This window comes from Ranitomeya variabilis, chromosome 4, assembly GCF_051348905.1.
Source record: "Ranitomeya variabilis isolate aRanVar5 chromosome 4, aRanVar5.hap1, whole genome shotgun sequence".
Taxonomy (NCBI): Eukaryota; Metazoa; Chordata; class Amphibia; order Anura; family Dendrobatidae; genus Ranitomeya; species Ranitomeya variabilis.
Window position 1 is genome coordinate 32,462,143 of NC_135235.1, and position 15,280 is coordinate 32,477,422.

The 15,280-nt window shown below is 49.9% G+C and overlaps 1 protein-coding gene across 2 annotated transcripts in view; it reads right to left on the bottom strand.

The window, feature by feature from the left end:
• Nucleotides 1–14,988, bottom strand: part of ARHGAP19 (Rho GTPase activating protein 19) — a 56,129-nt gene extending 41,141 nt beyond the window's left edge. Inside the window, exons 1-2 of one of the 2 annotated variants that reach the window (XM_077258295.1) lie at nt 14,871–14,988; nt 5,295–5,560 (exon numbers count right to left, since the gene is read on the bottom strand). In XM_077258295.1, coding sequence (XP_077114410.1) covers nt 5,295–5,560; nt 14,871–14,917 — 313 coding nt within the window. In that variant the 5' untranslated portion in view covers nt 14,918–14,988. Of the gene's footprint in view, nt 1–5,294; nt 5,561–8,785; nt 8,876–14,870 lie in introns of those variants that run through there. The other variant, XM_077258296.1, reaches the window with a different exon arrangement.
• Nucleotides 14,989–15,280: the final 292 nt, after the last annotated feature.

A 15,280-nucleotide genomic window follows, 5' to 3' on the forward strand; every position in this document is an offset into this window, starting at 1 on the left:
CCTCGCTCCACCTGTACCAAGCAGAGCTGCGCTCACTGGACGGCTGTGTCACTAGACGGGGCACAACCTCGCTCCACCTGTACCAAGCATAGCTGCGCTCACTGAACGGCCATGTCACTAGACGGGGCACAACCTCGCTCCACCTGTACCAAGCAGAGCTGCGCTCACTGGACGGCTGTGTCACTAGACGGGGCACAACCTCGCTCCACCTGTACCAAGCATAGCTGCGCCCACTGGACGGCTGTGTCACTAGACGGGGCACAGCCTCGCTCCACCTGTACCAAGCAGAGCTGCGCTCACTGGACGGCCATGTCACCAGACGGGGCACAGCCTCGCTCCACCTGTACTGAGCGTGGCTGCGCCCACTGGACGGCCGTGTCACTAGACGGGGCACAGCCTCGCTCCACCTGTACCAAGCATAGCTGCGCTCACTGAACGGCCATGTCACTAGACGGGGCACAACCTCGCTCCACCTGTACTGAGCGTGGCTGCGCCCACTGGACGGCCATGTCACTAGACGGGGCACAGCCTCGCTCCACCTGTACTGAGCGTGGCTGCGCCCACTGGACGGCCGTGTCACTAGACGGGGCACAGCCTCGCTCCACCTGTACCAAGCATAGCTGCGCTCACTGGACGGCTGTGTCACTAGACGGGGCACAGCCTCGTTCCACCTGTACCAAATGCAGCGCCCCAGAGTCCTGGTCGTTGCAGTACTGTGGCTCCGCCGCTATGGGGAGCTATGGTGCGTCCGATGGCACTGAAGGAGTTCATCTGATCAGGTATCACAGACACCAATACATTTCACAGCCGGGCCTCCGGGGGGAGCTAAGGGTGCTATTCATTAGGCCACTCCCCACCATAGTGGGTAAACTGGGGGTCAGGCAGGAAGTTAGATCAGAAAGCTGACTGGGTTGGAACCAGGCAACACCTTGTGGCAGAGGGTGTTGTGGGGGAAGATACAGTAGGGTCTCTGTCAGGGGTGGGATCCTGACAGAGGCTTGGCAACTTGAACGAACGTAACGGGACCGCGCCTGCTCCGGGTAGCGGCGGTGCCCAAGGAAGGATTAGAAGCGAGATAGATTGTGCTGAGTGAGAAACGAGATCACGCAAAAGGAGAAATACCAGTAGGAGTCGTGCTGTAAGACCGAAGCAACACCCTACTGAGGCGCACTACCGGTGGCCGGAACGCCGAGGGAGTATCATAACATTCAGCTTCAAGCAATACTCCAAACAGCGGCAGGACAGTCAGTCTAAGGCGGGCTGTCTCACCTAAATCACCTATGCAGTCTTGGGGGGCAACTTGTGGAGAGGGGCGACTCTAGGGTCCCGGAAGAGCTCCGAGCCTACCCGTCAAACGGGTGCCGTCCCAACCAGAACACCAGGGAGGGACGGAGGATTAGCAGAACATCATCTAATTGAGTTGTGAGGGAACTTAAGAAACAGACACAACAGTTGTGGGGGACTTTCCGTAAGCACAGCAGGGAAGGACCACAACACATAGCGCTAGAAGGAAGGCACCGATTTCCACCTGTGAAGAGAACTCTGGAGGTGCCATTGGACCGGTCAGACTTGCGCAGCCTGGTGAACCGTATTCTGGACTGAAGACCCAGAGATCTTCAGTAAAGAGGTAAAGAGACTGCAACCTGGTGTCCTCGTTATTTACTGCACCGCACCACCACCACTAAAGCATCACTAATATCATTCATTCATCACATCCTTCACTGCGCGCCCCACGGCAGGGTCACGGACTGGGCCTAGCCGCCGTGACAACCCCAGAGCAGAGACTCAGAGGCCCGGTACCGGGTACCCCTCGGCCCTGCGGCAGTGGGGGCGCTCCACAAACATAGCTGCGCCCACTGGACGGCTGTGTCACTAGACGGGGCACAGCCTCGTTCCACCTGTACCAAGCATAGCTGCGCTCACTGGACGGCTGTGTCACTAGACGGGGCACAACCTTGCTCCACCTGTACCAAGCAGAGCTGCGCTCACTGGATGGCTGTGTCACTAGACGGGGCACAACCTCGCTCCACCTGTACCAAGCAGAGCTGCGCTCACTGGATGGCTGTGTCACTAGACGGGGCACAGCCTCGCTCCACCTGTACACCAAGCATAGCTGCGCTCACTGGATGGCTGTCACTAGACGGGGCACAGCCTCGCTCCACCTGTACCAAGCATAGCTGCGCCCACTGGACGGCTGTGTCACTAGACGGGGCACAGCCTCGCTCCACCTGTACCAAGCATAAATGCGCTCACTGGATGGCTGTGTCACTAGACGGGGCACAGCCTCGCTCCACCTGTACCAAGCATAGCTGCGCTCACTGGACGGCTGTGTCACTAGACGGGGCACAGCCTCGTTCCACCTGTACAAAGAATAGCTGCGCTCACTGGACGGCTGTGTCACTAGACGGGGCACAGCCTCGGTCCACCTGTACCAAACATAGCTGCGCCCACTGGACGGCTGTGTCACTAGACGGGGCACAGCCTCGTTCCACCTGTACCAAGCATAGCTGCGCTCACTGGACGGCTGTGTCACTAGACAGGGCACAACCTCGCTCCACCTGTACCAAGCATAGCTGCGCTCACTGGACGGCTGTGTCACTAGACGGGGCACAGCCTCGCTCCACCTGTACCAAGCATAGCTGCGCTCACTGGATGGCTGTGTCACTAGACGGGGCGCAGCCTCGCTCCACCTGTACCAAGCATAGCTGCGCTCACTGGACGGCTGTGTCACTAGACGGGGCACAGCCTCGTTCCACCTGTACAAAGAATAGCTGCGCTCACTGGACGGCTGTGTCACTAGACGGGGCACAGCCTCGGTCCACCTGTACCAAACATAGCTGCGCCCACTGGACGGCTGTGTCACTAGACGGGGCACAGCCTCGTTCCACCTGTACCAAGCATAGCTGCGCTCACTGGACGGCTGTGTCACTAGACAGGGCACAACCTCGCTCCACCTGTACCAAGCATAGCTGCGCTCACTGGACGGCTGTGTCACTAGACGGGGCACAGCCTCGTTCCACCTGTACAAAGAATAGCTGCGCTCACTGGACGGCTGTGTCACTAGACGGGGCACAGCCTCGGTCCACCTGTACCAAACATAGCTGCGCCCACTGGACGGCTGTGTCACTAGACGGGGCACAGCCTCGCTCCACCTGTACCAAGCATAGCTGCGCCCACTGGACGGCTGTGTCACTAGACGGGGCACAGCCTCGCTCCACCTGTACCAAGCATAGCTGCGCTCACTGGACGGCCGTGTCACTAGACGGGGCACAGCCTCGCTCCACCTGTACCAAGCATAGCTGCGCTCACTGGATGGCTGTCACTAGACGGGGCACAGCCTCGCTCCACCTGTACCAAGCATAGCTGCGCCCACTGGACGGCTGTGTCACTAGACGGGGCACAGCCTCGTTCCACCTGTACCAAGCAGAGCTGCGCTCACTGGACGGCCGTGTCACCAGACGGGGCACAGCCTCGCTCCACCTGTACTGAGCGTGGCTGCGCCCACTGGACAGCCGTGTCACTAGACGGGGCACAGCCTCGCTCCACCTGTACCAAGAATAGCTGCGCTCACTAGACGGCTGTGCCACCAGACGGGGCACAGCCTCGCTCCACCTGTACCAAGCATAGCTGCGCCCACTGGACGGCTGTGTCACTAGACGGGGCACAGCCTCGCTCCACCTGTACTGAGCGTGGCTGTGCCCACTGGACGGCCGTGTCACTAGACGGGGCACAGCCTCGCTCCACCTGTACCAAGCATAGCTGCGCTCACTGGACGGCTGTGTCACTAGACGGGGCACAGCCTCGCCCCAACTGTACTGAGTGCAGCTGCGCTCACTGGACCGCCGTGTCACTAGCCGGGGAGCAGCCTCACTCACTAAAAGTGTATGGAGTGAGGCTGCGCCCACTAGTCTGTTCTGCCCGGAAGTATGTATAACTAATTCATACATACCCGCTGCTCCCGGCTCGGAAACCAGCAAATCCCCGCAGCGCACAATACGTCTGCTAGGGGGATTCATCAGCCTGCCGACACACAGAGTGACTGCAGACCTATCATTTTGGACCAGACAACCACTTTGACACTGCCATCTAAATTGTCAATCTGACATTGGCATTTAAATGGTCGTGATAACCATGCGCTCGTGAACAATTGCGTGGTGCCAATAGGTTGATAGCAGCCAGGAGCCTCCTGAAGGTCCTTGTACTAGACTTCATGACAGTGACACTGCAGATCATTATTTCTCCTATGCACTGCAGAACTTTCGTATTGCATTATAACTGATCAAATGATTGCAATTGATTCTATAAATAAAAAAATAAAGTTTAAAACTAGTAAATATATTAATATTTTAGTTTTACTCCCCCCCCCCCTTTGCCTAAATGCAATATTATATTACTTGCTTGTATAGCACCATCATATTCTGCAACAATTTACATACATCATCACTGTCCTCATTGGGGCTCACAGATATAATTCCCTATCACTATGTCTTTGGAATGCAAAAGGAAATCTGAGAACCTGGAGGAAATTCACACAAACACGGGAAGAACATACAAACTCATTGCAGATGTTGTCCTGGGTGGGATTTGAACTCAGGATTTCAAACACTGCAAAACAATAGCCCTAACCACTAAGCCACCTGTAGAGTAAACAAATGGAAAAATAATTAAATACTTATTTTGATCACCACACTTCCCAAAAATGCAATTAAAAAGTAGGGATCATCACGAAGATTTGCAAGACAATGGCCTGGTGGCTGCTAACTAGCTCCCTGCAAACCTCTGACCGGCTGGCACATATGATTTGTATGCTCAGCATGTGACTTCGTTGTTGTGGTTTGATGCACACATGATGGCCGCCGAGATCTCAATCTGGGCACGTGCAGCCTCCCGTGGCCATTTTCCTGAAGCCCCGGGAAGCAGTGAACTCAATCTGCGCACACGCGGCCTCAGGAAGATGGCAGCCGCTGCCACCGAGAAACCCGTTATTCACCCGGCTCTGCTCTCTGTGGACACTGGGCTGCGGCGTCATCACACATGAGGAAGGGACCCTGCTCAGGTGCACGCCGTACCGCCCACCGTGCCTCAGCATCCCCGCACAACACCACTGCCGCAACCAACCGGTACACGCCTTGGTTCGCACTATAAGACGCAACCCAGCACCCCCCCCCCCCCCCCCCCCCCCCCATTTTCCTCACAATTTTATAGGGGGAAAAGTGCGTCTTATAGTCCAAAAAATACGGTATTTTCCCCACTGCGTATATATTTGATTAACATGACTATATACTTGTACAGACCTTTACGCTTCAGGAAGTTGAGTGACTTGAAGAAGGAAGCTGCTGCCCCATTTGGTCCTGGGAGTTTTGGATCCACTTCTCCCATCAGCTCAGCGAACTCCGTCCCCGGCAGGTCTATCAACCTTGTGATGTTACTGACCAACAGCTCGGTGAAAACTTCTGGATTCTCGTGTCGGAGCTTTTCCACAAAGAAGTCCGGGTTGTAGATAACTGGCTGACTCCGCAGGGAGGCATCATTACAGATCACTATGTTGCACAGCGCCTCACTGAAAGGGAAGGAAAAAAAAATTAAATAAATCTTTATATATCAATTTAATTGCTAAACCTGCTTACAAATAAATATTTGTTAAAGCGACCTTCTACCCAAAATAGGACTAAACATTTCTGTATGCAATGTTCATTATGAGACAGATGCCACAGAGAAACAAAGGCAGCGGCAAAGTAACAGAGGCACCAAGAAATACAACTCCACAGCAGAAATCAGATTAAAAAAAATATATATATATATATATATATATATATATATTGGATGAGAACGAATGCTAGATTAGCATCTTTTTCTTGCACACTCTAGATTTGGTGTGAAAAGATTTATTTTGACGAAAATTTAGATTAACCATAGTTTAATAAAAATGGTTGCCAGAGACACACCAGCTCAATATACATCAAGAGGTGTGTGGGTGTAAAGAAATGTAATGCATATCACTGCAACCATCATTTTATTTACATCCTCCTAAGAAACACCGGTCCTAATAAGTGTGGGTCTTGGCTCAGCCCCCCGTTTCCTCACCTTGCAGACGTGCCAAAAGGAGGAACAATATTATATAGGGGAATAGCATGAACATCATTTCCTAGTTACATTATTACTTTCAGGACTGCTCCTCACACAGAGATTTCCTTCACACCAAACTGAAATTATAGAATACTGGCTGCCTCCTGTCACCACTAGGGGGAGCTGACTGTAGAATTATCAGACTCACAATTAACGTACCGTAATATTAAAGGGAACCTGTCACCCCCAAAATCGAAGGTGAGCTTAGCCCACCGGCATCAGGGGCTCATCTACAGCATTCTGTAATGCTGTAGATAAGCCCCCGATGTACCCTGAAAGATAAGAAAAAGAGGTTAGATTATACTCACCTGGGCGGGCCGTCCAATGGGCGTCGCGGTCCGGTCCGGGGCCTCCCATCTTCATAGGATGACGTCCTCTTCGGGTCTTCACGCTACGGCTCCGGCGTACTTTATCTGCCCTGTTGGAGGTCAGAGCAAAGTACTGCAGTACGCAGGGCCTTTCTGACCTTTCCTGGCACGAAGACCAGAAGAGGACATCATCCTATGAAGATGGGAGGCCCCGGACCGGACCGCGACGCCCATTGTACCGGGACCACAGTGGGACCGCCCCTGGGCGAGTATGAAATAACCTTTTTTTCTCATCTTTCAGAATACATCGGGGGCTTATCTACAGCATTACAGAATGCTGTAGATAAGCCCCTGATGCCGGTGGGCTTAGCTCACCCCCCCAGGCATTTGTAACTAAAAGAGCCACCTTTGTCAGGGGGGCATGCCTTTTCCCCCCCCGACACAAACGCCTCCCAGTCATCACTGAGGGCCTCCGTGCGCCGCCTCCATTTCCTTCCTGAATGTCCCCGGCGCTGTAAGTTTTTTTTTTTCTGGCACGCACTGTTTGCGCTGCCCTTCGACTCCCATCACATGATGGGGACTTACAGCGAAGGCGTCGGGGATGTTCAGGAAGGAAATGGAGGCGGCGCACGGAGGCCCTGAGTGACGGCTGGGGGATGTTTGTGTCAGGGGGGAAAAGATATGCCCCCCTGACAAACTGCAGGTATGAGGGGCAAATTCTAAAAACGATTATTTCAGCGTTGGCAGGGACCTGAACTAAAAGCCACCTTGACAGAATGCAGCACAAGGTGGCTGTTTTAGTTACAAACACCTGGGGGGGGGGGGGGGGTGACAGGTTCCCTTTAAAAGGAGTTTCCCACTTTATCAGAAGCAGTTGCCAAATGTTTGATACATGTAAAATAACAGCGCCCTCCCGGATTTGGCTCTCAGCGCTGCTCTGGCCTTGGTGTGTTGGCTGCTGTGGTTATGTCCCTGCTGCAGCCAAAGCCCAGAAACCGGAGCAATGGCAGAGAGCATGACCCGGAGGGCGAGCACCTGCTCTGTTATTGCTATGGGTCCAAAAACATTACATACACTTTGAAAATCATGCCAACTATTAGCTGTACAACTCATAATACCAATTTTCCTGCATTTGAGCCCAAACTAAAAATTCTCAACAAATTACATCAACCTGAATTTAACTTCCTTCCCATCCCCCACCCACAATTTAGCTTGGTCCTGAAAGAGAACCGGTCATCAGGATGTTATACCCCAAACTATCGGCTTATATGTACCGTAATTTAATGCGGAGTAAACCCTTACCTTTCTGATAGAAATCCAATTTGCTGCTTTAGAGAAATCCACAGTTGAAAGTGTATGCTAATGAGCTACAAGTGCAGTGGGCGGGGCATGCACTTGCAGCTCTCCTGCCTTCTCTCCCTATGCCCCACCCACTGCACTTGCAGCTCATTAGCATACAATTTGAACCATGGATTTCTATAGAACAGCAAAATGGATTTCTACAAGAAAGGTAAGGATTTAGTCAGCATTAAAGCACCTTTACATACAAGCTGTTAGTTTGGGGTATAACATCGTGACGACAGATTCTCTTTAAAAGGAGCGTCTCCCCATTCTGCAGCAGTGCACCACGCCACTCCTTGTGTCCAGCTTCACAGCAGCACTTACAGTCTTTAGTGGAAAGAGCTTGTAAACACTGCATTTTGGGCCACCGCTGCGAGACTGCAGGCAACAACCCCAAAACAATCTTCCATTCAGGATTTTTAATAAAACGTAACTAACTTTGCATGTTTGTACAAGTACTTAATTTTACCCATTAAAGAACATGAAAAAAAAAACACCTTTAAAAATATCCTGAAACTGAGCAGCGAGTCGATAACGCTGTAAGTCATTGGGGCGATGCTGTACTCTATATTTTGGTGCAATGAAGAGGAAAAACAACAATCTAAAAACCACATGACAAATGAAAGCGTGTGACTAGTGTCTCTAAATCCCCATCACCCTTCACAGGCACGTTCTGACATCAATACGAGACGCCTCGGATCCTGTGTGACACGCGGCAATGACTTTCTACCGCTCCACTGAAGAGGATGATAAAGCGCTACGCCGGGTTTACTCCGCACAATACACGGGGAGACGCCACAAGACAAGATCAACACAAACAACTTGACCTTTTACATGTCATTTCTAAAGTGCTTTACAAAGAATATAAAAACACAGATCACAGCACAGCAAGTGCACAGAAAGCAAACGCCACGTATTTAGCACAGAGCGAACACTGCGATTATATCAGGCGGCATACGCCAGTGTCTAGGAATTAACGAAAAGACACATTGAAAAAAAAAGAAGCTTACAAAAGTGCAGAAACCTTCTGGAGCGGCATTAACGAGGCTGGAAATGGATGTAAGTGGGGCTGTGTGCTACAGTCGGGAGCCCAGGCAGCCCCTGCAAATTCCTGGCATACTGCTCTGCACAAAAGCACATTGTACATCCATCATGTACTGAGCGCAGTATATTAGGACTGAATTAAGGAGGAGAGTATTGTAATTTACTATTGTACTATAGCTACAGAAATACAGAAGCGTTTAGCATATAATTGGGCTTCTTCACCATTTACCAAGGAGGATCAAAGTGTCCTATAGTAGCAATTTTACCAACCATATAAGAGGCGATGAATGCATTCCTAATGATCCCGAAGTTCATCTATACTCCAGAACATACATACATACATATGCAGCGCCCCAGAGTCCTGGTCGTTGCAGTAACGTCGCTCTGCCGCTAAGGGGGGCGATGTTGCGTCTGATTGCACTAAGGGAGTTCACCTGATCAGGTAACACTCACACTACACTTCACACTCCGGCCACCAGGGGTGGGTGGTTCTATCTAGTAGGCCACTCCTCACACTCTGGTAAAACTGGAGATTGGACAGGAAGACAGGGAGAAGTAACTGGGAAGAGCTAGAGAGAGGACCTGTCAGGGATGGGATCCTGGCAGACTCCTAAGAGAACAACGCAACAAGTGAGCAACGGGAATACAGCAAAGAGGCAATAGGACCAGAAGGAGTCGTGCTGTAAGATCGAGGCAACATCCTTCTGAGGCGCAAACAGTCAGTGGCCGGAACGCCGAGAAAGTAAGAGACTTTAAGCATTACTTCAAACTACGGCAGGACAGCCAATTATAGGTTGACTGTCTCACTTAAACACCTAAGCAGACAACGGAGGCAGCTGTGGGAGAGGGGCGACTCTAGGGTCCCGGAAGAACTCCAGGCCTACCCCGTCATACGGGTGCGTCCTAGCCATATCATCTGGGGGACGGAGAGAGAACGAACATCAGAGGCAGACAGAATCAGTTGTGAGTGGGGTTGAGCGACCTTTAGTTTTTTAGGGTCGAGTCGGGTTTTGTGAAACCCGACTGTCTTAAAAGTCGAGTCGAGTGAAATCGGCCGACCACCGTGAAAAGTCGGGTTTCGGCCGAAACACGAAACCCAATGAAGGAAAATTCTCTCTCTCTCTCTCTTCTCCCCTCCCCTCCGTCCCAGCACAGAAAATTTCGTATTGCACATTCCAAATCCCTACTGCGCACAAGCGATAACATGACGATAGGCGTTCACTCCCCTAAGACCTATGTCATCACTCTGCCCACGCTCATTCATTGGCTGAAAAAATGGCGCTAAACGCGTCATACGAAACGCGACTTTGGCGCCAAGATCGCGTACCGCATGGCCGACCCCGCACAGGGATCGGGTCGGGTTTCATGAGACGCCGACTTTACCAAAAGTCGGCGACTTATGAAAATGAACGACCCGTTTCGCTCAACCCTAGTTGTGAGGACTATCCCGGGGTGCTCAGCAGGGAAGGACTACAACACATAGGCGCTAGCAGGTAGACGCTGATTCTCACCCGTCAAGGGAACTTCTAATGTGCCTTTGGACCGGCCGGTCTCAGCCAGCCTGTTAACAGTGCTCTGGATTGACTATCTCGAAGCCTTCAGTAAAGAGGTAAAGAGACTGCAACCTGTTGTCCTCGTTATTTACTGCGACCTGCACCGCACCACCACAACATCATCACCATCCACACCTTTCATTGGACGCCCCTCAGCAGGGTCACGGACCGGGTCTAGCCACCGTGACAACCCCAGAGCAGAGACTCAGAGGCCCGGTACCGGGTACCCCTCGGCCCTGCGGCAGTGGGGGCGCTATACATACATACATAGTACAGACCAAAAGTTTGGACACACCTTCTCATTTAAAGGTTTTTCTGTATTTTCATAACTATGAAAATTGTACACTCACACTGAAGGCATCATCAAAACTATGAATTAACACATGTGGAATTATATACTTAGCAAAAAAAGTGTGAAACAACTGAAATTATGTCTTATATTCTAGGTTCTTCAAAGTAGCAACCTTTTGCTTTCATGACTGCTTTGCACACTCTTGGCATTCTCTTGATGAGCTTCAAGAGGTAGTCACCGGGAATGGTTTTCACTTCACAGGTGTGCCCTGCAGGTTTAATAAGTGGGATTTCTTGCCTTATAAATGGGGTTGGCACCATCAGTTGTGTTGTGCAGAAGTCTGGTGGATACACAGCTGATAATCCTACTGAATAGACTGTTAGAATTTGTATTATGGCAAGAAAAAAAAGCAGCTAAGTAAAGAAAAATGAGTGGTCATCATTACTTTATGAAATGAAGGTCAGTCAGTCCGAAAAATTGGGAAAACTTTGAAAGTGTCCCCAAGTGCAGTGGCAAAAACCATCAAGCGCTACAAAGAAACTCGCTCACATGAGGACCGCCCCAGGAAAGGAAGACCAAGAGTCACCTCTGCTTCTGAAAATAAGTTTATCCGAGTCACCAGCCTCAGAAATCGCAGGTTAACAGCAGCTCAGATTAGAGACCAGGTCAATGCCACACAGAGTCCTAGCAGCAGACACATCTCTACAACAACTGTTAAGAGGAGACTTTGTGCAGCAGGCCTTCATGGTAAAATAGCTGCTAGGAAACCACTGCTAAGGACAGGCAACAAGCAGAAGAGACTTGTTTGGGCTAAAGAACACAAGGAATGGACATTAGACCAGTGGAAATCTGTGCTTTGGTCTGATGAGTCCAAATTTGAGATCTTTCGTTCCAACCACCGTGTCTTTGTGCGACGCAGAAAAGATGAATGGATGGAGTCTACATGCCTGGTTCCCACTGTGAAGCATGGAGGAGGAGGTGTGATGGTGTGGGGGTGCTTTGCTGGTGACACTGTTGGGGATTTATTCAAAATTGAAGGCATACTGAACCAGCATGGCTACCACAGCATCTTGCAGCGGCATGCTATTCCATTCGGTTTGCGTTTAGTTGGACCATCATTTATTTTTCAACAGGACAATGACCCCAAACACACCTCCAGGCTGTGTAAGGGCTATTTGACCAAGAAGGAGAGTGATGGGGTGCTACGCCAGATGACCTGGCCTCCACAGTCACCAGACCTGAACCCAATCAAGATGGTTTGGGGTGAGCTGGACCGCAGAGTGAAGGCAAAAGGGCCAACAAGTGCTAAACATCTCTGGGAACTCCTTCAAGATTGTTGGAAGACCATTCCCGGTGACTACTTCTTGAAGCTCATCAAGAGAATGCCAAGAGTGTGCAAAGCAGTCATCAAAGCAAAAGGTGGCTACTTTGAAGAACCTAGAATATAAGACATAATTTCAGTTGTTTCACACTTTTTTGTTAAATATATAATTCCACATGTGTTACTTCATAGTTTTGATGCCTTCAGTGTGAAGGTACAATTTTCATAGTCATGAAAATACAGAAAAATCTTTAAATGAGGTGTGTGTGCGCGCGTGAGTATATAAAATACAGAGTAAATATGTCATCTTTAGTTGTTTTTTTTTAGCGATCATTTCATATTCCACCTGCTTAACTGCTCACAATAACGGTAATTTCACCAGGGGTGCCCAAACTTTTACATGCCACTGTACGCTACATTACTTATCCTGTTATTCTACTCCAGAGCTGCACTCCCTATTCTGCTGGTGGAGCCATACATTACTTATCCAGTAGTGATCTGAGTTATTGCAGCAGCGTGCCATCACCTGTGTAGTATATCCTAAAAGGCTCTGCAGCCTGGAAATAGTGAATACAGCACATGTACAGGTATATGTATATTTACTGCACTCATTACTAACTGCTAAAGCTCAAATCTAGATGTGACTATAAAACCGTGTTCCTAGGGGGACAGATGGACATTGTATCACACATACTACATTGCATAGGAAGCAGTATAGGTGAGCTGTGTAATCCGGTCATGTAGTGGTCATCAAGCAGCGGGTCACTGACCACTCCTGCCGGCGATTCAGCTGCTCTGCATGAACATAAGATCTCTTCATCCTCTTCTGGGCTGCTCTGCTGACATTACACCGATTGATAGCTGGCTCCCTGCAGTTAGGTAGAGGAGAGCCAGTTATCAATCAGTATGACATCGGCAGTCATGATCCGTCAACAGAACAAACCGGAAGAGAAGCAGCAGCTCTGTCGATGTGATGGCAGCAGAAGTCTCTGAATCTCCAGTAGGAGCGGACTGTGACAAATCTGTGCCGGCAGAGGTCTACGCTGGGCAAAAGAGGCAGGTAAGGAACTATGCTGCTCCCGATGTGTTCTTGTCTACAGTCAATCTGTGAGCCCAGCAGCTCATTCGGTCAACATGGGCATAGCCACTTAGCTCAGTTACTGGCTGCAGTGCTTCCAGCATGAGGTCAATGATGCAGACAATAAGGCTAAGTTCACACTAGGTCTTTTTTATGCTAATTTTCAGCTGCTTTTTTTTTTTTTTTTTTTACAATTCCAGCAAAGCATCTGAGATTTCAGAAATCTAACACGCGCACTTTTTTTTTTTGTCATCAGCGTTTTGTGCTTTGCATGGTTTTTTGGACAAGGAGCGTTTTTTACCCATTGACTTAAATGGGGAGAAAAAAAACGCACCAAAACGCAGGTATCATTTTTTGCAGTGTCCTTTTAGTACCCAAACCTCATTCTTTGGAATAGGACTTTTTTTTACCCAATACTAAACTTACTTTATCATCATGCAGATGAGACACATCTAGAACGGCAAAACTGCCGCCAAAAAAAAAAAAAAAAGCATCTAAGGCTACGTTCACATTTGCGTTGCGTCGGGCGCAGGTTCGGCGACGCATGCGTCATGCGCCCCTATATTTAACATGGGGGCGCATGGACATGCGCCGTCTTGCATTTTGTGACGCATGCGTCATTTTTGGCGCAAGCGTCAGGGCGCAGAGGACGCTGCATGATGCAGTTTTTTTGCGCCAAAAATCATGCCAAAAGTGGACGCATGCGTCACAAAACAATGTGTTTTGCAGCCGACGCAACGCCCAACGACGCAAATGTGAACGTAGCCTAAAACGCCACAAAAACCTGCTTTTTTCTGCAACTTCTTTCCTGCCAAGAGATCACATTTTGCTGCAGAAAAAAAAAAAAGCCTAGTGTGAATTTACCCTAAGAGATAGTTGGCAGAGACTACATGCTGGACCAGGGGAGGGTGTGTAAAGAAATTTGTTTTGTTTAAAACAAACTGGAGGGGACCGGTGACGTTATCACAGCCTCATACTCAAACCACTTGCAATATCCCATAGACTTTAATGTATTTATTTAAAAAAAAATAAATAAATAAAGAAGTGGCCGCTCTGAGTTCTATTCATTTTTTGTGATGGGAAAGATGTCAGGCGACGCAGGATTTCAAATTCATCACAATAAACAGATACCAGACCAGGCTGCAAGCCGGGGACAGTTTAGGACGCTGCGAGTGTTTTATTTGTTTTATGTTCTGCAAAGGGACCTAATAATGGAAATAAAGACCGGACATGAGACCCCAGACATAGGAGGACCCCTATAATTCAATGGAGGGGGTCAAGAATTGTAAAAATCTATGTTGGCGGCTGCAGCATCATTCAGATGGAGCAGATTTGTGCAGTTTTTGCTTATTTCTATTCTCCCACCCTGTCATTCTGTGAAATCATGGCGAAATGACAGGGTATGCGGTAGCCATGGTAATAAGCTGCAGTACAACAGGTACAGGATCCAGACTGCGACCCCTATGCACCTCCCGCTGTCCTGTCTGAGGCAATCAATGGCGCAGTCATGTGACGTCATGTGACATCACCGCGCAGGACGACACCTCACTGAGATTAATACAAAAATGGCATAAAGAAAAATACTGCACTTGTTTCCCTTAGCAACCAATCAGAAAGCAGCTTTCATTTCCAACTCTGCTTTAGAAAAATTAAAGCTGCGCTCTGATTGGTTGCTATAGGCGTTATTCTTCAGACAGTGTCACAGCGCGTTATGCACGGCGACAGTGACCCGTTGTGTAACTTTCCATATAAAATGACTTCATGACGGGAAATCTCATCACCGGACGGCAGCCATACTGCCACTCACCGCCTTATTCCCGGCTCTCTGTCACCCGCATCCTCGAGTGCTGCCATCCTGTTTTCAAAATCATCCGCCGTCCTTTCAGACACGCCTCTTTACTTCCCTATTGGTTGTGCGTCTTCTTTCCCTTCACTGCTGATTGGTCAATTTGAATATCCTCGCGCTAGAGGGCGGGACATACGGGCGCTGTGTAGATGGAGCGCCTCAGAGCGGAGGTGGATTCTCGCGAGAGCTGAGCTGCAGTATGTGCGTGCGGACTCGGAGCGGCGGCTCAGGGAAGGGAAGCAATAAAGTCCGTGACCGGCCGCCGACCGGTGCAGGGAGGCTACGCGGACGTGTACACAGCATGGAGACGGCTGCATATCCCGTTATCTGTGTAATATGGGGGAAGTAACCCCGTACACTGTATACACGTT